We start from the raw sequence: 24,578 nt of genomic DNA, 5'->3' as shown, positions 1-24,578 counted from the left end.
TACAAATGGCCAGCGACACATCTCTCTACTTTAACTCTTTCTCTCCTAACTGACGCTACACTCGTTGATTCCACCAGAATGTGGTAAATAATTACGGAGAGAAAGAGTTAAGGAAATTGTCTACCCTTTCCATTGGTGCATATAAGAAATCTGAAGTAGAAAACAAACAAAAAAATCCTCTTTTAGACCTTGCGATCTCTGGAGCAGAAGATGTAAGGTGTACTTTTTATTTGAAGTTTAGAAATGACAAAGCTAGAAAAACCCAGTTCTCCTGTGTTGTGTCACCTTCTTTTGTTGCATTTCTTTTTTTCTCTAAGTCGTGATATTTATCAATTTTTATTTTCTCGCAAACTCTCTCCCACCACCCTCCCTTGTTTATCCACTTCTGCTGGAGCCATTTTTTTCAATAGCGAAGTCATCAGTCATTCTACCAGAAGTCATCAGTCAACTCTTTAACTACACTCACTGTAGGTCACCCCATGTTAATGGCAGATAAATGCCCAGGCGACGATTCAAAGACTTAGGGCTCAAGTCAATGTCATTTCCCTTTCGTCATTTGAGGTACCTGGATTTAAAACAAGTTCCTGTCAGACTGACAATGCAAATATAAACATTGGACGCAAACATTGCTTTATATAGAGATCACGTGACGCCGTTATCCACACCAATAATCAGATAATCCAGATAGTTGCCCCTGCTTTGTTTAGATATTTAAAAAGAAAAGATGAGAGTTCTGCTTCCTGTATCGATTTGTATTAATTAAGTTGGACATGAATGTAATGGCTGGGAATATTAAAAGTACATTGATACGTAACAGTGGAATCTGTCTGCGGACTCTCTCAGGTTTGACAACTGCAAGTCACATTCAACATTTCGTTTTGGTAATCTCACGAAACAATTATGCATGTATTTTTATAAGCAAGAATATCTAAAAAAAAAGAAGATATAATGGTGTTTGGTGTCATCATGACAGAGGTGTCATTCCATTGGTGTCATCATGACAGAGGTGTCATTCCATTGGTGTCATCATGTCAGAGATGCCATTCCATTGGTGTCATCATGTCAGAGATGTCATTCCATTGGTGTCATCATGTCAAAGATGTCATTCCATTGGTGTCATCATGACAGAGATGTCATTCCATTGGTGTCATCATGACAGAGATGTCATTCCATTGGTGTCATCATGACAGAGATGTCATTCCATTGGTGTCATCATGTCAGAGATGTCATTCCATTGGTGTCATCATGTCAAAGATGTCATTCCATTGGTGTCATCATGACAGAGATGTCATTCCATTGGTGTCATCATGACAGAGATGTCATTCCATTGGTGTCATCATGACAGAGATGTCATTCCATTGGTGTCATCATGACAGAGATGTCATTCCATTGGTGTCATCATGACAGAGATGTCATTCCATTGGTGTCATCATGACAGAGATGTCATTCCATTGGTGTCATCATGACAGAGATGTCATTCCATTGGTGTCATCATGACAGAGATGTCATTCCATTGGTGTCACCAAGACAGAGATGTCATTCCATTGGTGTCATCAAGACAGAGATGTCATTCCATGCAAATTACTTTTTGTTATCGGATCAGTTGTAAACTTACGGATGAGTGTAGTGTTACAAGGATGTCCTGCCAAAGGAGGACATGTTGAAAAAGCGACTTCTGCCCATAAACACACAGCTGAAACAAAAACATTTTTTAAAAAATACTTTTGAAACAAAGCTTATATTAAGAGTATCAATTAGTTTGGTTCAGTCTTGCAATTACAGTTGTAATAGATTTAGACTAACAATTTAAAATCTAGAAATATTTTTACCAATTGTTTTTCTTTAGCGCAATTTCATGCTTTTAGCTTTCTCACCTACGCAATTATTCTATCACTTGTCTTGGAAAAGGAAAAAGGGGGGGGGGGAATAATGGGGTATCTCGACAATCGCTTTTTAAATGTATTTATAAAAAATATAGGGTGAACGACCTGAATTCGAACTCGTGGGCAAAAGCCTTCTCAGGTTTCTCAATCTAACGCAGTAACCACTCGGCTAGAAAAGAGCTTATGAACATGGAAGATTGTATAGATTGTATAGACATCCAAGTTTGGTTCACTAAGCCTCAGGCAACGACAGTTAAAGGGGACTAATTCATTTTTCAAAAACAAAATTCTCCAAAATACAATCGGAAGAGACTAAGCATAAAGCAAACTATGTCGACGCTGATAATGAACTAATTCCAAAAGTCTCTTAGTCTGAGAAATTGTGTTTTAGAAGTTTTACAGCACGAGATTAGCTGGCAAATTTTATCGTATGCATAATAATCTTGCTTTCAAATATACTTTATCCTGTTTGATAATGAACTAATTCCAAAAGTCTCTTAGTCTGAGAAATTGTGTTTTAGAAGTTTTACATCACGAGATTAGCTGGCAAATTTTATCGTATGCATAATAACCTTGCTTTTAAATATACTTTATCCTGTTTTTGTTTTCCTTTCGGCCCTCCTTTTGGCTTGCAGGTATCTGCACCCCTCAACTCAAGAAAATATTGGAACTGGAACGGACACAAAATAGAGCAGTGAGATTTCTAAAAAACGAATATTCACATTTGACTAGAGTAACACCTTTAGTAAAATCACTAAATTTAGAAAGCCTTCAGGAGAGAAGACTCAAAAGTAAAGTAGCAATTATACATAAAACACTGAACCATAATCTTCAAATACAAAAACAAAATCTAATAAAATACTCAGAACCACACAAAGATAATATTTTTTAATATATTTCTTATCTAATATGCAAGGACAAATTTGTATAAGTGCTCTTTCTTTTCTGGTGTTTATAGAAAATGGAATGGGTTGTCTAATTCAGCCAGAAAACCAACGACTTAGCAGAGTTTAAATCATGCATGACTAGTTTAACGCAATTCATTTCTGAAAGAATTTTAAGTTTATTTGCCTGTATGTCTGCCCTTGTCGCGGTAGACACAGATTTTAAAAGCAGTACCATTATTAGTTAATTAGTTGCTTAATATTCATATAACCTTTGACCTACATTTAAAAAAGAAAAGTGAATATCTTTTTCATCTGCTCAAAAGAATGTCTTACATTGGCCGGGTTATTGACTAGTTAAAACTCTGGAGAGAACCCTTTCTATTTCCTGTCCTCTATATGTTTTAGAAGGGAGAAAAAAAATGACCACTGGACAATCTGGTGGACCAATCACTAATTAAGTATTTCTCCGTCGTGGCACTGTGTCCGTGCTAGGCCACTAGTTTCCCCACCCCATTATGTTTCCACCTTTTCTCGTCCCGTCTCTCTTTCTTTCTGTCCGGCCCAACCCACGCACAGCTCAATCATACAAAAGAAAAGGGCAAGCGGTGGGGGGGACAGTCATTGATTCCATAAGTTGTAATATTTGGGCTTGATATTGCTAGAACTCGTGTACCTAGAGCCTGATGTTTATGTTTGAAGAGACTATGGATCGTTCTATGGTATCGACATCTCTTCCTATTGGTTTTGTATAGACAGTTATGACCTTAACCAAACAATGCAACACCGAGTAATCACGTAGATACTTGTGTATTCGATTACTGAATGTTTTCCCTTTCTTTGTCTTACTCTCAGGAGTAGACCTCGAAGTGTCAGCAGCATTTCCGGTTTTGGTCACTTTCCTACGCCATATAATGGTTACTGGTCGATGACATGTCGCACTTGTAACATTAAATGGCGCGTTTTTTTTTTGTAAAGTAAAATCTAAACTTCCATTATCAGATCATGCGGTCTATATGGCAGATGATTTAAAAGGTTATCTGTTTCTGTGGCCCACGGTTAACGACGGTGTTATGTGGCCAACACAACGGCTAACTGCCTCTGATTTTTGCCAGCTAATGTCAGGTACCCATTAGAGCTGTGTGGCCTCAAAGGCGCACTAAAGATCCCTAAATTAAAACCCCTAGGATTCGAAGTACAGGCAGTTGGCCACACGACACCCTCGTTAACCGTAGGCCACATAAACAAATGATCTTTACATCATCTGCCCTATAGATCACAAGGTCTGAAAATAGGAATTAATTAAAACTAAAGCCACCTTGACCTGCAATATACGTGGACGGGAGTGTCTCTCCAAAATAGGGCTCCACCACAGCCATATGAAAAAGTGTTCGAGATGAACCATAGTCGTTTCACGACTGAAGGAGGCCAATGCTAGTTTGTACTATACACATTTAACACATATCGCGTTCTGTTTGACTGCCCCAGACTTGCTGATCTCCGTCTCGACAGGTCTGGGAAACCCAAAATTCTCGACCTGTATGGCGACATTTATGCACTACGCAAGACAGCAGGGTTTCTGTCCAGGGCTTTTGCAAGAGAGGATTTGAGCCTCTCAAGCCCTCACTCTAATGGAGTTTGATGATGATGATGATGAACACATATCGCGATGTAAGATCGTTGGCTTGTAGCTTCAAACTAGTCCAACTGAACAGTTTTTATATTCTTAATACAGAACTCGAGCAGACTTTTTTTTTTAAAATCAAATTTGATCTTAGCTTTTATTAACAATATCTAAATCCGTACGATTTTTTTTTATTGTAGATGTAGAAATAAAAATGAAACAAGACATTGAACGATATAAATCTAATATAACTCAGTTTACAACTACCAAAAAAAAAGTCGTTCTGTCTCTCAGTTTACAACTACCAAAAAAAAGTCGTTCTGTCTCTCAGTTTACAACTACCAAAAAAAAGTCGTTCTGTCTCTCAGATTACAACTTTAGCATCTCTAGTTGTAACCTTAAGAGCAATAGGCTTACGCGTGGTTACATCAGAAACTATTCAGCCAATTGAAACAAGTTATCGCTATAGTGTTACTCCTGTTACATCGAAATCAATTCAGCTAATAGAAACACGCTCTCTCACACACACACACTCGCAGACTCTCATGCACACACAAATCCATAACACTATTGCATGTTTTATATACTCTCCGAGTTAATTAGTTCTTTGAAATAGATGATGAGGAATTTTTTTGTTTCAAAGATGAGCGACTGAAATATTTTAATAATACATTTTTTTTTTCATTCAAGGCGATACTTCCTTCATTGTAGACTCAATCAACTCTTTATTTTGATGAGTTTAAAAAAAAATAAACTTCAATAACAGTACACTTTGACAAAAGATGATAAATTCATGACTCTCAACAACACAAATGTCATGTACAATTAATCTCGAGCAGAGCATTTTAAATTGTTTGTTTTTCAAGCTTATCTTATTTCTAAGAGTTTAGTTTTAGGTGTGTGTGTGTGTGTGGGCTGTTATGGGTGTGTTTGTGTCTGAATGGGTGTGTGACAGATCATGAAATTAAAAAAAAAAACACATTTTCCTACTTTTGAAAAGATGGTTATAAATAGCCACATCGTGACCAAACAGTAAGAAGCAGACGTGACCTATTTAAGTTTGTAACTGATGTGCTTTCTTCACTTGTTATTCTGGGAACAGGGAACTTGGAAACTGGGTAAACAGTTAAATGGGAACTGTTCACGTTCAAATGGCGAGATGTGAAACTGAAAACTAGTAGCCAGAAACAACTAACTGGGAACTGATAAACTGAAAAGTCGTAAACTGGGAACGGATAAACTGTTAACTGGGAACCAGTAGACTTAGGAACTGATTAACTGAAAACACATACACGAGAAAATGATAAACTGAAAAATTGTAAACTGATAACTGATAAGCTGTAAACCTGTAGACTTGGGAACTGATAAGCTGTAAACCTGTAGACTTGGGAACTGATAAGCTGTAAACCTGTAGACTTGGGAACTGATAAGCTGTAAACCTGTAGACTTGGGAACTGATAAGCTGTAAACCTGTAGACTTGGGAACTGATAAGCTGTAAACCCGTAGACTTGGGAACTGATAAGCTGTAAACCTGTAGACTTGGGAACTGATAAGCTGTAAACCTGTAGACTTGGGAACTGATAAGCTGTAAACCTGTAGACTTGGGAACTGATAAGCTGTAAACCCGTAGACTTGGGAACTGATAAGCTGTAAACTCGTAGACTTGGGAACTGATAAGCTGTAAACCCGTAGACTTGGGAATTGATAAGATGTAAACCCGTAGACTTGGGAATTGATAAGCTGTAAACCCGTAGACTTGGGAACTGATAAACTGTAAACCTGTAGACTTGGGAATTGATAAGCTGTAAACCCGTAGACTTGGGAACTGATAAGCTGTAAACCCGTAGACTTGGGAACTGATAAGCTGTAAACCCATAGACTTGGGAACTGAAAAGCTGTAAACCCGTAGACTTGGGAACTGATAAGCTGTAAACACGTAGACTTGGGAACTGATAAGCTGTAAACCCGTAGACTTGGGAACTGATAAGCTGTAAACCCGTAGACTTGGGAACTGATAAGCTGTAAACCCGTAGACTTGGGAACTGATAAGCTGTAAACCCGTAGACTTGGGAACTGATACGCTGTAAACCCGTAGACTTGGGAACTGATAAGCTGTAAACCCGTAGACTTGGGAATTGATAAGCTGTAAACCCGTAGATTTGGGAACTGATAAGCTGTAAACCCGTAGACTTGGGAATTGATAAGCTGTAAACCCGTAGATTTGGGAACTGATAAGCTGTAAACCCGTAGACTTGGGAACTGATAAGCTGTAAACCCGTTGACTTGGGAACTGATAAGCTGTAAACCCGTAGACTTGGGAACTGATAAGCTGTAAACCCGTAGACTTGGGAACTGATAAGCTGTAAACCCGTAGACTTGGGAACTGATAAGCTGTGAGCCTGTAGACTTGGGAACTGATAAGCTGTAAACCTGTAGACTTGGGAACTGATAAGCTGTAAACCTTTAGACTTGGGAACTGATAAGCTGTAAACCTGTAGACTTGGGAACTGATAAGCTGTAAACCCGTAGACTTGGGAACTGATAAGCTGTAAACCCGTAGACTTGGGAACTGATAAACTGTAAACCCGTAGACTCGGGAACTGATAAACTGTAAACCCGTAGACTCGGGAACTGATAAACTGTAAGCCCGTAGACTCGGGAACTGATAAGCTGTAAACCCGTAGACTTGGGAACTGATAAGCTGTAAACCCGTAGACTTGGGAATTGATAAGCTGTAAACCCGTAGATTTGGGAACTGATAAGCTGTAAACCCGTAGACTTGGGAACTGATAAGCTGTAAACCCGTTGACTTGGGAACTGATAAGCTGTAAACCCTTAGACTTGGGAACTGATAAGCTGTAAACCCGTAGACTTGGGAACTGATAAGCTGTAAACCCGTAGACTTGGGAACTGATAAGCTTTGAACCTGTAGACTTGGGAACTGATAAGCTGTAAACCTGTAGACTTGGGAACTGATAAGCTGTAAACCTTTAGACTTGGGAACTGATAAGCTGTAAACCTGTAGACTTGGGAACTGATAAGCTGTAAACCCGTAGACTTGGGAACTGATAAGCTGTAAACCCGTAGACTTGGGAACTGATAAACTGTAAACCCGTAGACTCGGGAACTGATAAACTGTAAACCCGTAGACTCGGGAACTGATAAACTGTAAGCCCGTAGACTCGGGAACTGATAAACTGTAAACCCGTAGACTCGGGAACTGATAAACTAAAAACACGTAGACTCGGGAACTGATAAACTGTAAACCCGTAGACTCGGGAACTGATAAACTGTAAGCCCGTAGACTCGGGAACTGATAAACTGTAAACCCGTAGACTCGGGAACTGATAAACTAAAAACACGTAGACTCGGGAACTGATAAACTGTAAACCCGTATACTCGGGAACTGATAAACTAAAAACACGTATAGGCCTACCGGAAAGTGATAAACTGAAAACTCGTAAACTGAAAACTCGTAAACTGAAAACTGATAAAATTAGAATATTGTAAAAAAAATAAAAAGTAATAATAATAAAATTGGTAGACGATAAATAAAAACAACAGCAAGGAAATTAAACTTCCTTATTAAAACCAAATAAATGCCAAGTGACTAAAGATGAAGAGGAGAGAACTCGCGACTTACCAAGCGAAATTCCGGGACAGTCTCTGATTATCTTTCCTTTGTACACCGCAGTTTACCGTTGTTGTCTCGAGTGAAGTCACGCTATGCTGAAGACATCGGTGACGTCATGGGTCACGTGTCTCTTTAAATAAAAATGCAAAAAAAAACATACTTTTGTGTTGCTCCATAAAAGATCCCGTAAGGGGAAAAGCCGCTAACAGTTTTGAGTGGTCTGTCTGTCCCTCCGTCCGTCACGTTTAGATTCAAAAAGTATAAAAGGTATTGGAAATCCGATTGTATAATATATGATTAGTACCTTAGTTAATACTTTAAATATTTATCCTGCTAATCAAACGAAAAATTGTTGTGTTTAATTTTAATACTAATTTAAATAGCTTAATTTTTGTCATTTAAATATTTACCAAAAAGAAATGTAGATTGTATTGCGTTGATTATTTAAAATTGGGATTCCTTCCTTCCTTGTCAAACAAACGGTTGTCTAAGTGCCTTTTTATGACGATATGAAACTAATTACGCTGGAGGATCATTTCAGACGATCCCACCATGATAAAAAGATAAAGGTTTGAAAAACTTTCGAACACTCAAAGATAAAATTCAGAATAGACCCACAAAATCTCTCGTCAACACCATATGGAGAAAATGGTGGTTTGTGAGCGTCTTACGAGACAAGTATGGAAATCTCTATAGATAAAACATTGATTTTACCAGCCGTTGGAGTAGTTTTAAAAACTAATTATTTTACACAAACCTACATCTGTTATTATTAAACAAATCTCTTCGAGCAACAATAATGTTCAAGGGCACATCTGTGGTATGAGTTATAACATTAAAAGCTTCTTATGCTTATGTAATTCTTTGCAAACGACATATACATTTTGGGATCAATGTGTCGCAGTTCTGCCTCAACGTGGCACTCGGGTGGAAACGGTTACTTGAGGGGGTAACTAGGCTAAATGAATGGCAAAATAAAACTCCCGTGGGGGTGTCCACGGGCTGGCAAGAGCTTACCCATTGCACGGAGCGGAGTTGAAAGAGTGCCCTCACGAACCTGTCGAGAATCCATGCGCCGTTTCTCAAGGGACCGTTACACAAAATGGCGAGTCCTCCACGGTTAGCTTGGTACAGCATAGGAAAATGGCGGAGGTCCCCGGTGCACTCGGCCTTCGGCCATGTCTAGCCCATGCGCCCGGGGGCCAGATGCATCGGAAATAGCAATGCTTTACACACGCATTGAGTTGGGTCTCTTCCAGACAGAACGGTGGTTCACGCAGGTTACTGTTTGACGCTCAAACAGTTGTTGTTTTTTTTCAAACTTAGAGCTCTTAGACGATCAAACAGTTCCGACAGGGTGTGGCGCTGTATGATGCAAACTGCCTAAGGGTCGTCATGTTTGGGTTTGCCTGCAAGGCAGCTAAGGTTTAACTCTTTCTCTCCGTAATTATTTACCACATTCTGGTAGAATCAACGCTGGTATCGTCAGTTAGGAGAAAAAGAGTTAAATTCAGTCTTCCTTCTGCTAGGTGGGTAGCAAACCAAGACTAATGAGGCCCTCCTGCCCTAAGCTTACTGGATTGGGGCGCCAGTTACTCGCCTTCGCATCTTCTCCTGTTATTGAAAACAGTTCCGCGGACCCATATTTGAGCCAGAGGTGAAAGATCAAGAAATACATGAGAAAATGCTCGTTGGAAAATTTTTTACAATGATACTTAAGGGAAATTAATAAATGGATTAATATTAAATGTTAGAAGGTGCATGCTATTAAACCAGGGTTATTGTGTCCTAGGGGAGATTACCATTTGCCATATTTTTAACACATTTGTGCAAACGGTTTTAAAAAATTAAAATTATTATTTTTTTACATTTGTTTTGCTAAGTTAAGTTAAGTTCTGTTAAACTTACTACTACATGTACAAAAAAAATGTTTACTTTTTTTTAAAGAGAAAAATTCTATTTAGTTGTGCATAATTTAAAACAACAATTTTTTCATATTATCGTATGAACTGCAACCTTGCATCATAACAATACAACACTCAACTAAAGGAATTTTTTATTTTTTTTACGGGAATATATTGTTGTTTAGGAATAAGAGATTGACCCTTAACAAAACAATATAAGATATTCATTATAAGACATCAGTTAGGCCAGGTTCACATCTAACTTCACATTCACTTTCACCTACCTTTGGTTTGCTCGACCGCTGGGGCACCACACAAGATCTGTCAACCTTCTTTCTCCATTCTTCTCTATCATTTGTCTTCGATAGAATTTCATTCTGATGTTCTTTCTGAAAATATTGAAAACTGCCTTTTTACCTGCCTGGGTGGATCATCTCTGGGGCCGATTTTGAGTTTGTGTTTTCACACAAACTGTCTTTGGAACCTTGTTTGTTTACAACCTTATAAGTTCTAAAGTCCCAAGACTAAAACTATTGCGTCATCAATTTTTGTCCTCTACCCAACAATTTGGGTTCTAGATTACTTTGTTAATAATGATCTCAGACCACAACACAGTACTCTTACAGTTATTTTATTTGGTCAAATAGTGGTCGACCATGTTATAACGTCTGGCCAAATAGTGGTTGGCTATGTTATAACATCTGGTCAAATAGTGGTTGGCTATGTTATAACATCTGGTCAAATAGTGGTTGGCTTTGTTATAACATCTGGTCAAATAGTGGTTGGCTATGTTATAACATCTGGTCAAATAGTGGTTGGCTATGTTATAACATCTGGTCAAATAGTGGTTGGCTATGTTATAACATCTGGTCAAATAGTGGTTGGCTATGTTATAACATCTGGTCAAATAGTGGTTGGCTTTGTTATAACATCTGGTCAAATAGTGGTTGGCTATGTTATAACATCTGGCCAAATAGTGGTTGGCTTTGTTATAACATCCGGTCAGATAGTGGTTGGCTATGTTATAACATCTGGTCAAATAGTGGTTGGCTATGTTATAACATCTGGTCAAATAGTGGTCGACCATGTTATAACATCTGGTCAAATAGTGGTTGGCTATGTTATAACATCTGGTCAAATAGTGGTTGGCTATGTTATAACATCTGGCCAAATAGTGGTTGGCTATGTTATAACATCTGGTCAAATAGTGGTTGGCTTTGTTATAACATCTGGTCAAATAGTGGTTGGCTATGTTATAACATCTGGCCAAATAGCGGTTGGCTATGTTATAACATCCGGTCAGATAGTGGTTGGCTATGTTATAACATCTGGTCAAATAGTGGTTGGCTATGTTATAACATCTGGTCAAATAGTGGTCGACCATGTTATAACATCTGGTCAAATAGTGGTTGGCTATGTTATAACATCTGGCCAAATAGTGGTTGACCATGTTATAACATCTGGCCAAATAGTGGTCGACCATGTTATAACCTCTGGCCAAATAGTGGTTGACCATGTTATAACCTCTGGTCAAATAGTGGTCGACCATGTTATAACCTCTGGTCAAATAGTGGTTGGCTATGTTATAACATCTGGCCAAATAGTGGTTGGCTATGTTATAACATCTGGCCAAATAGTGGTTGGCTATGTTATAACATCTGGCCATATAGTGGTTGGCTATGTTATAACATCTGGTCAAATAGTGGTTGGCTTTGTTATAACATCTGGTCAAATAGTGGTTGGCTATATTATAACCTCTGGTCAAATAGTGGTCGACCATGTTATAACATCTGGTCAAATAGTGATTGGCTATGTTATAACATCTGGTCAAATAGTGGTTGGCTTTGTTATAACATCTGGTCAAATATTGGTTGGCTATGTTATAACATCTGGTCAAATATTGATTGACTATGTTATAACATATGGTCAAACGGTCATTGACTATGTTGTAACATCTGGTCAAACAGGATGAAGTTATCTTCTTTTTTTGAAGTAACGTCTGTAATATTTAAGATAAGATAAGCAGTGTTTGACTATGTTATGACATCTTGTCAAATAAGAGTCGACTATATTATAACATCTAGTCAAATAGTGGTTGGTTATGTCATAACATCTTGTCACATAGTGGTTGGTTATGTCATAACATCTTGTCACATAGTGGTTGGTTATGTTATTACTTCTTGTTAAACAAATCGCAGTGGACGGCGTGTTTCTTGAGAAGTAAATAAAAGAATTTTGTTTCATGTTTTACTTGAATGTAATGTTTTCTACCTCTACTAATTTATATATAAAAAAAGTTTTTAATTATCTTCACGAATGATAAAGGTGAATTATATATTCAATTGAGCTCGTCAAGTTAGACTAGAAACAATAAGGGCTGGCTTAATCGAACTTTTAATTGCTATTGTGTTGTCGCTTCTATCCACTATGGGCTACACCACTTTTTGTAAGTCTGTACAGTTTTAGTCTACATTTGTTTAACCTCATAACACAAATGTGGAGAATACAAAAGTCGATATTTTAAATATTTTTGTAACTGTCAAAGACAAGTGAAATGCTTTTCCAATGTCGCAATATTTACACAATTGTTTTTATTTTTTTTATTTTTGTCAAAAACAAAAACAAGGGAAGCGACTTGGACGCTGACTGTAATAAATTTTGGAAAAAAAAAAAGGATGGGGTCAAAGATTGAGGTTGATAGACCAATGAAATGGACTCTATGGAAGAGATAAAAAGTGAGGGAGAAATTTGGAAATTACTGATAGTTGATAGCAGTCGAAATTGGTAAAAAACTCTGGCGGCAGAAGTAGAGTAGAGTTATTTGATCTTGTTGCTAGCCAGCATGATATTTAGTCCATTGTTGTTCTTATTTTTATTATAAGCACACATAATACGACATATGTGAACAAAATAATTGCTTGCATTTTCTTCAAGTAGTTATGGCTTTCTCAAAATACAAACTTTAAAAATACTTAAATACCATGTGATCAGTTTTTATGTGTTTAGTATAGCTTCATAAACATGTAATTGTGTTTAATTTTCTGACTGGAAGATATTCCCTTTAGAGCAGTGATGGACAAACTATGGCCCGCGGGCCAACTCCGGCCACCGGAAAAGTTAAATCCGGCCCGCAACATGTTTTGAGATAATATTTTAAAGAGTAAAAAATTTTATCTGCAATGTGAGAATTGAAGTTTTCAATACCAGATGAACCAGTGATAGTGCGAATTTTAATTTCTAAGATGCACTCAAACTGACTCAAAGTTGTTGTCCCATTTGTAGAGTTTTACAAACAGCCTAAACTCAATTTTGGTGTACGTTTTAGGACGTCCTTGAGTCCACCCAACTCTATTACCGAAACAATCATTGCTTCATACAGCGTTAGTTTTAGTTCAATTGTGATATCCTCAATTCTGAAGCTAAATTTCTGTATTTTCCATTCAATTTGTTTGGCCCGCTCTTCACAAAAATTGCTCATCACTGCTTTAGACGATAATGTGTCTTTGTACGTAACATTGTTTTTCTCTAGTACCGACTGTCTGCCTGGCCGTGTGGTATACCCTCCGGACTCAGGCGGACTCTCGTCACGTTAGTCGCGAGTTTGAACCCTGACAACTGGAAATTCTGCAGGACGTCTCGGCTAGGATGTAGGTTAATAATCCTCACTTCGGAGGGAAAGTCTGTGATGTATAAAACGAAACGCCGTTCGATTCATAAAAATTGTTAGCAGAAGTCATGTAGCAGAAGTCATTTAGCAGGAGTCATTTAGCAGACGTCTTTTAGCATAAGTCATTAAAGGGAAACTCCGATGGTTTTGACAATTTTTGATATAATATGTGTTTTGATTTACAGATAATGAATATATGATTCTTTTTTTTTTCTTTGCAATAATAACTTAGTAATTGATGTTTTTCCGACGTAATTTTCCTGCGCATCCAAAACAGTCAGACATTCACCGGGTTTCTATGTGACGTCACAAATGTGTTTTAATCTATTGACTTATTGTATAACAGGAGACCATACAGCAAAGTTTACATTCTCGTAAAAGAAATATATCTTGGTCTATGCAGTTAGATATAGGATCTTGTAAGCAAAGAAAAAATGCGTATTCAAAGTAGATTTTCATGCTTGACTAATCACGGCAGTCTGTATTTTCTCGCCAGACCACTCAACACACAACAAACACTATCGCTTGGTTGTCTTGTCATGACCGACTACACGTAGTCTCGACTAGCCTTACACTGACCAGTTTGTTCGAATCAGTCAGACACACGATCTATTTACTTCTTGGGACAGGGAGGGGCTTAGATGAAAATGTTACTCATTTTCTCGAGTTGATTATCCTAATGCTTTTAGATCTATCTATACATATACAATCTAGTTTCTCTTTCAGTATTGTTGAGGGAAGTGACGTATGAACTAGCTTAAAACAAAATCTCATAGAACCCCGTTTTTTTTTTAGACGTCAAGAATTTACTAACTAATTTATTTAATATAAATGTTTCTAAGCATTTAAATAAAAAACGGTAAAATGTTTAGGCTACTATTAGGCCTACAACTTTTTACGCAGAATTTAAATATGTCAATAACTCAAATTTGAAAAACCATCGGAGTTTCTCTTTAATCGAATTCTTTGGCCTGGAAATCCAATGTATTGTTGGTACTGCACCTGGTATTAGCTTCATTTTTTTTGTCAAATTCCCATTTCCACAGCAATGAAGTTGTTGAAACAGCTTCTCTCAAAATGGTTTGAGCATAAATAGGAATTAGCTAATGCCTTTGTAAAATATTTCCTCTTCAGACGAATAAATTTTTCCCATTTTCCCTTTAAAACTTCATCTCTTGGAAACAAATGAAAAGAGACACTAATTTCTGTATCAGCATACTTGCTGATTGTATCTTTGTCATTGGAACTACTGCAACAAGCTGAAGAACAGTATTTCATTTTCTTCAAGTAGAAATAGAGGTTTAGATCTAGAATATTATTTATAAACAAAGACCGATTATAAATCAACGTGGAGACTACATCTAGCTGTGAAGCGTAACAATAAATGCGATCCGATAGGTCTAGATCTAGACTAGAGAGTTTATCGGTTATATAGGTCTAGATCTAAATTTAGCCAGCACCCTTGTGACGTCACGTTTTTAAAAACTAAAAACATCTCGCAGAACCCCGTTTTTTTGGGGGGCGTGAAGAATTTTCTGTCTAATTTATAAATATAAAATTTTCCGAGCATTTAAATAAAAAATGATATAATGTTTACTATTACAACTTTTTACGCAGAATTTAAATAAGTCAATAACTAAAATTTGAAAAACTATCGGAGTTTCCCTTTAAGCAGAAGTCATTTAGCAGAAGTCTTGTAGCAGAACTCATTTAGCAGATGTCATTTAACAGACTACTTTTAGAATAAGTCATTAAGCAGAAGTCATTTAGCAGACGTCATTTAGCGGAGGTCTTTTAGTAGAAGTCATTTAGCAGACATCATTAGCAGACGTCATTTAGCAGACGTCATTAGCAGAAGTCATTTAGCAGACGTCATTTAGCGGAGGTCTTTTAGCAGACGTCATTTAGCGGAGGTCTTTAAATACAAGTCATTTAGCAGACATCATTATCGAAAGTCATTTAGCAGACGCCATTTAGCGGAGGTCTTTTAGTAGAAGTCATTTAGCAGACATCATTAGCAAAAGTCATTTAGCAGACGTCATTTAGCAGACGTCATTAGCAGAAGTCATTTAGCAGACGTCATTTAGCGGAGGTCTTTTAGTAGAAGTCATTTAGCAGACATCATTAGCAAAAGTCAATTATTCATAGGTGGATCTTTATTAAAGCTTTTTTAAAATTTGTAGAGGCCTCCACAAAAAAATCCTGCATCGGGGCGTCCACTTACCTAAATCCGTCCCTGGAAGTATTTCACATGACCAAGCGAACCCTGTTGCGCTCTGCATATTTTGCCACATTCAATGCAGACCAATTCGTTGTCAATGTCCGCCGGGGTGGGGGAGGGGGGGGGTCTGTTTGGATTTCTTTTCGTCGTCTGCGCGTGTCTTCGGTAAAAAAAAAGGGGGGGGGGAATGACTGGGTGGCGCACCTCAAGCTCAAGTTTAAATTACGATAAAAAAAAATTAAATCCCTGAATTTATGGCGCCTCTGAGTCCACCCAATTCTTAAGGGTATCTGACATTCGGTGGTTAGTCATTGTGCTGGCCACACGGCACGCTCGTTAACACGAAGCCTAGAAACAGACGAGAGAGAAAGGGAGAGATAGAACATCGGTCTGCATCTAGCTAGGTAGATCTGGGTATACAGACGTTTTAGATCTAGATCCATTCTTTTCATTAACGATCTGACCTCGACTTAAAAACAAACAACACATAAAGCAAGTAAAAAAAACCACTTTAAAAACCCAGCCTCAAGACAAGTGAACATTGTTAAAAAGAACAGTGATACAAACTCGTTCATTTGTGATTCAATGAGTCTAGAAAGACATTTTGTTAATCCTTCCTTGAAATGTTTGATTCTTATTGTTTGAAGAATGTACATCTACATAGCAGTGGACTTTTGTGTGTGTGTCTATTTTACACAATATTTAATTGAATACTGTAGACATGCTAATACAATGCACAGTCTTAAACATTTCCTTTGGGACACTCAAGCTTTTAGTCTAGAAACTCAATGGCCAAGAAACAAAATAAAAAAGATAGAATATGACCTAGAAATAAAAAAAGGAAGAATGTAGTAGAGATTAAAGGAAAAGAATAGAACAGTAGAAATAAAGGAAGAAAGTGACGCAATAAAGGAAGAAAGTGACGCAATAAAGGAAGAATGTGACGTAAAAAGGGGATGAAGGTGACGTAGAAGTGACAGGAAGAAAGTGGCGAAATTACAGGAAGAAAGTGACGTAAAAAGGGGAAGGAGGTGACGTAGAAGGAACAGAAAGAAAGTGACGCAATAAAGGAAGAAAGTGACGTAAAAAGGAACAGAAAGAAAGTGACGCAACAAAGGAAGAAAGTGACGCAATAAAGGAAGAAAGTGACACAATAAAGGAAGAGAGTGACGCAATAAAGGAAGAAAGTGACGTAGAGAAGACAACGAACCTGTTCTTTTACAATGGCGTGGATATTATCATTATTGAATAAAATAAAATTGAGTTGTGGCTGCCATAAATGTAACTTTCTATTCTATGGCCTCCTTCAGTCGCGAAGCAACTAAGGGGCCATCCCATGAAAATGAGACGAATGCCTGGGCATTAGCTGTGGTCATAACGATGTCGCCTACACGTCAGTCTCCCCCTTGTCCACGCAGACGCTGTATCCAAAGGAGCGGCAAGTGCCGATAGAGTTTGGAAACTATTTCAATCTGGCAAACTGAAATTACATTTCGGCTATATTGAGGTTTAAAAATAAACAACCAAAAAAAAAAGTGGGAGGTTATTATTGGTCCATACCTATCGTCCGGTTTAGCACCTGATCACACTAGTATTAACAGGCGAATACAAACAAGAAGGGGAGGTAGCTAAAGGAATTGCATATACAAGAAGGGGAGGCAACTAAAGGAATTACATATACAAGTTGGTGTTCGGATTTTTAACATTTAATTCAGAAAAGAGATGTCAAAATAATGGCAACGTAGAGATTTAAAAGCAAATAAAGAAAAAAATAATCAGAAAAAAAACCCAACTTGAAACATCGTTTGAAGATTTTGTTTCGCTTCGCGCGCAGGCTGTCTTGTCTGCGTACTTCAAGAGCAGACGTAGAGGCAAGGGGAGGCTATCCACATGGCAGTCAAGGGGAACAATTTGAAGTGTTTCCTACTTGACCAAGGGAGGTGATGAACTCAAGTAGAAGATTCATTTGCTGCCAACTCTTCTTGAGGACAATTTCAACAACTTCATACAAAACAAAACAAAAAAAATGTTTGACGGGTTCATTTTCTTTTAAACAAATTCTTTTGTTTTTATATTCATTTCGTTTTATTTATTTTTTTTAAATAAAGAAATTTTAGAATGATATGACCAAAATTGTAGGTTAACAAACTTGTTAGTAATAATACTTTTCATATTCAAAACGCAATGCTTTGCAATGGTAAATGGAAATTACTCGGAAATAGCGACTATAAAATGCCAAATTTATACTCTCTCGGAGTACACAGGATTAAGTAAGTAATATTATAGGTACTTTACTTTGTATTCTTCTGTCCTGAAGGGTCTCTAAAGTTAGTGAGTTTACTTAAGGTGTTACTCCAGTCAATTGTGAATATTCGTGTGTTATTGGATTCGTTTTGTTCTGATGTCTGGTAAAAATCACCCAATTAACTCCTTCTCTCCTAACTGGCGATACCAACGTTGATTCCACCAGAATGTGGTAAATAATTACGGAGAGAAAGAGTTAACAGGCCAACAAGTGAGAGCAGGGAGGGGGGATGAACTAAATGACGTTATAGATTATGGAAGTGATCTACTTCGTCCTAAAAAGATCACAGGGCCGAATCCACACCCCTCCACCAAACTCGGTTCTGAGCAGCTTTCTTCATCTGCTCCCATGTCATTCCAGCATCCTCAGCCTCACTGCTGACCTCTTCCATGTATGTTTGGGCCTGCCCTCTTTCTTTGTGGATTCCAATCAAGTGCCTGCCTTGCAACATTGGCAGCTGGTTTTCGCAAGGTGTGTCCTATCCAGCTCCTATCCAGCTCCTATCCAGCTCCTATCCAGCTCCTATCCAGCTCCTATCCAGCTCCTATCCAGCTCCTATCCAGCTCCTATCCAGCTCCTATCCAGCTCCACTTTCGCTTTTTTTTTATATCTATGGGTTTTGTCTAGAGTTCTCTCCCATAAATTGACAGTAGTTATCTTTTCCGGCCACTACATGTCCATTATCCGGCGTAGGCATCTGTTAGCAAAGGTCTGGAGCAGGGTTTCTCAACCTGTGGGTCGCGACCCCTTTGGGGGTCGAATGACGATTTGCCAGGGGTCGCCCAAGACCATCGAAAATATGGATTGTTTTTGTCTATTCTTCTATTGTTCTATGTGTGTGTGTGGGGGGGGGGGGGTCGCGTCAGAGTGGGGAATGTAAAAAGGGGTCGCCGAGCATAAAAGGTTGAGAACCGCTGGTCTGGAGTTTTCCCATATTTGTGTTAGTGACAATATGTGTATTACTCTGAACCGTACAGAAGAGAGTATCTACAGTATATCCGGGTCAATGAATGTTGTTGTGGCCCGGATCAATATTTAGTCTGAAAACTAGAAAATGTTTCAGAAACTTAATTAGCAACACGAAATATGGTCGTTTCCAGATTTGAACATTAGTCCTTCTGTTGATAGTCAAACATCTTTCTAACTAGCCATCTCATTTTTTTTATAATTTTTCTATTTCATATCGTGGTTGTCAAAGTAATGTTGTTGTTTTTTTCTCTTCTCCCCCCCCCCCCCCCAACCAACACCAAGACTCTTTACAATGTATGCGTAATTCAAAGTTGTAAACCTGACACTGATTGGCTGATATTTAAAAAAAAAAAAATCAAAACGCATGCGTTGGCATTAAGCCCCCCCCCCCTCCACCGCCGTCGCCGTCGGCCCACCACAAGACAGCCACGTCACAGTCGTTTAAAGCCTGAACAACAGAGCTACTTAGAGACCACATCATAACAAACTAATAGTATGCCGGTCTTTAGCTTAGGCTCTAAAAGAGGAAATATTCCAGTCTTAAGACATAAGTTCAGGACGAAGAGCCACTTACAGGACATGATACCAAGCGCTAAAAGTCTGATCTTTCTTTTTTCTCTTTTTTTCTGGATCGTGTGTTTTCTCTCTTTTATTTCCCTTGAAAAGTCAAAAGTCCAATTCCACTGCACAAAGTATCCCGGGTTGAAAAGATTCTTCTCTCTGCTATCTTGTTATAGTTGAGCTGCTAAACAGGTGAACTAGTTCTGTTTTAATTTGATCTATTTTTTTTTTTTTGTCCGAAGCTTTGTGGGAATCTGTGTAGGCGTCTTATCTTATAAGTCACACACATTATATATATATATATATATATATATATATATATATATATATATATATATATATATATATATATATATATATATATATATATCTGTGTGTGTGTGTGTATGTGTGTCGTGTGTGTGAGTGTGTGTGTGTGTGTGTAATATATAAGATAAGATAGGTCATAGAGTTCCTTCAAAAGAGAAGATAATTTCGTACTACGCGTATCCATGAGATAATCTAGTCGTTCGTGTTGATTAGAGACCTAAACTTTTCTTTTTTTTTTGTTTTCATGTCTGACTCAGGCAACCCATTCCATGCTATAATGGCACTTGAGAAGAAGGAATGGAATACGAAATGTGCCTCTATCTTTGTGTCTTTCTGGGTATTTTATTCAGACCTTGCGATCTATAGCGCAGATGATGTTAAGGTCTTTTGGCCAATGGTTAAAGAGCAGGGTGTCATGGGGCCAGCACAAGGGAATGTTTAAAAAAAAATTATGTTATGCATAGTGTGAATAATAATAATAATAATAATAATAATCTTTATTGTCCGTATGTAAATTGTCTTACAATTTGTGCATTACACCAAACAAAACATTATAACTATAAAAAAACAAAATGTATATTCACACCAGACTCACTCATAATTGACATGTAAAAAGTTTATATCAGATTGTTTCTTTTTAATGATTTGATTGCCAGGAGAGTAGAAGAGTGCTTTTGTCTGTTTGTCTTTGCTATCGGTGTCTTGTATCTCTTTTGTGATGGTAAGATCACAAAATCCTGACCCAAAGGGTGATTTTTTTTTATTTCTAGAATCTTTTTAGCTTTTAACGGTGATAATAAGCTTATAACGAGTCCTTTGGGTTGTCAGGAGAGGTAATCATAAGTCGCTAGAACTATTGAGAGGCGCCATTGTGAGTGCCGAGCTACCTAGAGTCTTATCTAATGGTGTGGCATTAATGTGGGTGTCGCTCTCCTCAGATACTCCGCCTAATCGTGTGACGTCAATACTGGTCCCGATCTCCCTGTCAAATCATGTGGCGTCAATAAGGGTGCCAATCTCACAAGATCCCTGTCAAATCATGTGGCGTCAATAAGGGTGCCAATCTCACAAGATCCCTGTCAAATCATGTGGCGTCAATAAGGGTGCCAATCTCCCAAGATCCCCGTCAAATCATGTGGCGTCAATAAGGGTGCCAATCTCCCAAGATCCCCGTCAAATCATGTGGCGTCAATAAGGGTGCCAATCTCCCAAGATCCCCGTCAAATCATGTGGCGTCAATAAGGGTGCCAATCTCCCAAGATCCCCGTCAAATCATGTGGCGTCAATAAGGGTGCCAATCTCACAAGATCCCCGTCAAATCATGTGGCGTCAATAAGGGTGCCAATCTCACAAGATCCCCGTCAAATCATGTGGCGTCAATAAGGGTGCCAATCTCCTGAGATCCCCGTCTAATCCTGTGGCGTCAATAAGGGTGCCAATCTCCTGAGATCCCCGTCTAATCCTGTGGCGTAGTGTAGGTGTTGGTCTCCCCGTCGAAAGGTGTGGCGAGTAGGTTACACACTAGAACTATAGATCGTTTCATCGCTATTATCAAAGAGAACAAAAAAAAAAAAGAAACATGTCTGCGTGATGCAACGAGTTATTTACTTTGAAACTTGATGAGATCAATGTATTGATCTAAAACCTTTTGAGCTCAATACTTTTATGATTTTTTGCGCCTATATCACAACTTGTATTAATTTTATCTTACCTTATATAATACAGACGTTACTTCAAAAAAAGAAGATGATTATGTCCTACGCGTCATGCATTCAATCATGCATATTAACCCATGACCTAAATTCTGCCAAGTCATTAGTTTTCCTGGCTAGCTCAGGCAACCCATTCCATGCAACTAATAGCCCTAGGGAAGAAGGAGTATTTGTACAAATTTGTCCTAGCATATGGAACGAGGAATGTGCCTTTATTTAATTGCATAGTGGTAGGTACCCGTTCTATGAGAACTTCTTAAGTTATTCTTTATCTTCAGTGAACAGCTTCAAAAAAAAAAATACATGAAATCAGGTAATCGCGTTTCCATCCAGACCTGTGGTATCCTAAATACCTAAACACCTAGATTTAAGTAGACAACAGGAAAAACATCTCCTTCGGACAACTTTTAGGGCGAGTATTTTGCTCTTAACAATACCAAATGATTGTTAGATTTAACACACAATGAAAATGAACATACCCCGCCATATTGTTCTCCCCGATAAAAGATTCTTGTTAAGCGAATGTATTGATCTACTACACTTTATACTATTCTAATGATAGGCTTTTAGATCTAGATCTAATAGACAATGCGCAAAATGCTCATGAACTTTAATGTATCAGTGTCTTGAATGAATGAAATACAACACTAATTGTGATAATCCACCATATGATATCAAAATAATTAAATATCAATATCACACTACAGTGGATCCCTGGACACATTGGCATCATGGGAAATGAAAAGGCAGATAAGCTATCAAAGGCAGGTTCATCTATGGAACATCCAGACAGACCTGTAAGCTACCTCACCCTAAGGTCAATGTTAGTCAACAATCACAAAGAGGAGTGGCTCAACCAATGGGCATCAGGAAACACAGGCAGAGCCTTGTACAAAGAAATGACTATGCCTAACAACCTGGACAGTATTAACTTCCTCCCTCGCAAAGAGCAATCTACAATCTTCCAACTAAGAACAGGACACACACCTCTGTTAAATTACCATCTGAACAAAATAAACTCCACACAACTCCCCCTTTGCAGACACTGCGCCCACCCTTATGAAACCTTAAACCATATCCTCTTTGAATGCCCCTTCCTAATCCACCTTAGGCAGACCCTACTACCACTACAGCCCAACATAACCAACACCCTGTACGGCAGTGCTGAACAACTGAAGAAAACAGCACACATTTTTTTCCTTGGCACAGCCTGCAAAAGAGCTCACAGCTCAGCAGCAATAAAGCTGGCAAGAAGAAGAAGAAAGAAATACCCGAAGACGCACAGTCCGTTCACTAAAAGTATTTTATCCGTTGTCTAGCCAAATTCAAATTTATTTCTTTTTATTACTTCGAAAGAAAAGGCCAAACTAGAATTTTGCAAGTGAGGTCCTTGAGCTGGTTTATTCTTTTCCTAACAATATTCATGAACTGTCCAATTTCTAACAAAAATTCAAACGTATGTGTTTAATTTAAGAATAGATGAGCGGTTCTCCAACTGTTGGGGCGCGTCCCCCCTGAGGTGGGGAGGGGTGTCGTGTCGACAAGCTGTTGCGAAGGCGTTGACTTTATTTTTTAAAAGAACACACACACAAAACTCATATATTATCATTATACTTCTAAATTTAGGTTTGAAAATTAACCAAGTAAAAATGACATAATCAGAAATGTTACAAACATTTCTAGAATATATATATATATATATATATATATATATAATTCTCTTCTTCCCTCAAGAGTTTAAACGAGAAGTAAAGGAAAGATCACTCTCTTATTTCTGCGGATAAAAAACAAGAGGGGGGGGGACACGTTTTCACAGCTCGCTACGGATGGCTGCGTGCTGCACTGTCAAACCCTGCCCGCTCCCATCCCCCTTCGTCAACTCTGAAATAACACCCGAAACATGTAAAACATTTCACAAACAAACATTTTACAAACACTAACTAGCAGGGCCGGACTTAAGGCAATGTGGGGCCCTATTCGAAACGGATTTCGCGGGGCCAAGTTTGGGTAGGAAAGCGGACAATAAGTGAAATCAAGAGTTTGTATTAGAAAATAAATTCTTCTAAGCATTTTGTTCATTCTTTACTACGTACAGAATTACTTTACGAGCCTCATACAGTGTATCATAATAATTCTGTTTCCTACATAGATCACGCTCAATAGCAATAATTACCAAATGTTTCAATCTATCTTTGAGAATTGTTGACGTCAAGTAATTCTTCATTAGTTTGAGGCGCGAGAAGCTTCTTTCACCTGATTACATAATTACGGCATAATGCCGTTTTTATTAATAGCGCGTAGGATTGGCGTTTTCCATATTGATTGACACCCAAAAATGAATTTTTTTTATATATATATTTCCGTATATTTTAAGGACTTTTTCGTATATTTTGCAATTTCTGGAGATTTCCAGGAGCTCCTGGTAAATCGACAGGAGGGCGCGGGAAATCTGTTTTAAGTTATAAAATGGTTTAATTTAATAATGTATACACCTTGAATTAGCGCGGGTTCCATGAAAGTGCGGATCCTTCGGTCGCATAGGTTGCAGTGGCCTGAGACCGGCCCTGCAAAATAGCGGCGTATGCTACGCCGCCGGTCGACTAGTTTAATTAAAAGAAGTTGTTTCATCTTCTACTTAAAATCTTCTAGAATGTTTGCGCTACACTCGTCTGTTAACATCTGTTGGTCGTCTGCTAGTCAGAACGGTTGAATTTATTTTGCGTGACCAAAGGGAAGATGTCTGCTAACTAAGCAGCATTGACGAGGTGGCTACGATATTTAAATGTATGAATGTAAAATTATTTTGCAGTGTCCACATAACGTGACTCAAGAGCATGATCTCTAATAATGTCCTTTCCTTCCTTACATACGTATCCTAGCATTCGTTAATAAGATATTGTATAT

The 24,578-nt window shown here is 38.1% G+C and overlaps 1 protein-coding gene across 1 annotated transcript in view; it reads left to right on the top strand.

Annotated features, from left to right (window-relative positions):
- The first annotated feature begins 195 nt into the window (after positions 1 to 195).
- The window catches only part of LOC106060704 (uncharacterized), a 43,411-nt gene continuing 19,028 nt past the window's right edge, over positions 196 to 24,578 (top strand). Inside the window, exon 1 of the mRNA XM_056006959.1 lies at positions 196 to 212. Within this exon, the coding sequence (XP_055862934.1) occupies positions 211 to 212 (2 nt within the window). The 5' untranslated portion in view covers positions 196 to 210. The remainder of the gene's footprint in view (positions 213 to 24,578) is intronic.

Source organism: Biomphalaria glabrata, chromosome 12 (genome assembly GCF_947242115.1).
Source record: "Biomphalaria glabrata chromosome 12, xgBioGlab47.1, whole genome shotgun sequence".
NCBI classification, from domain to species: Eukaryota; Metazoa; Mollusca; class Gastropoda; family Planorbidae; genus Biomphalaria; species Biomphalaria glabrata.
Note: the sequence above shows the minus strand (reverse complement) of the source record. Positions and strands in the feature narration are given on the sequence as shown.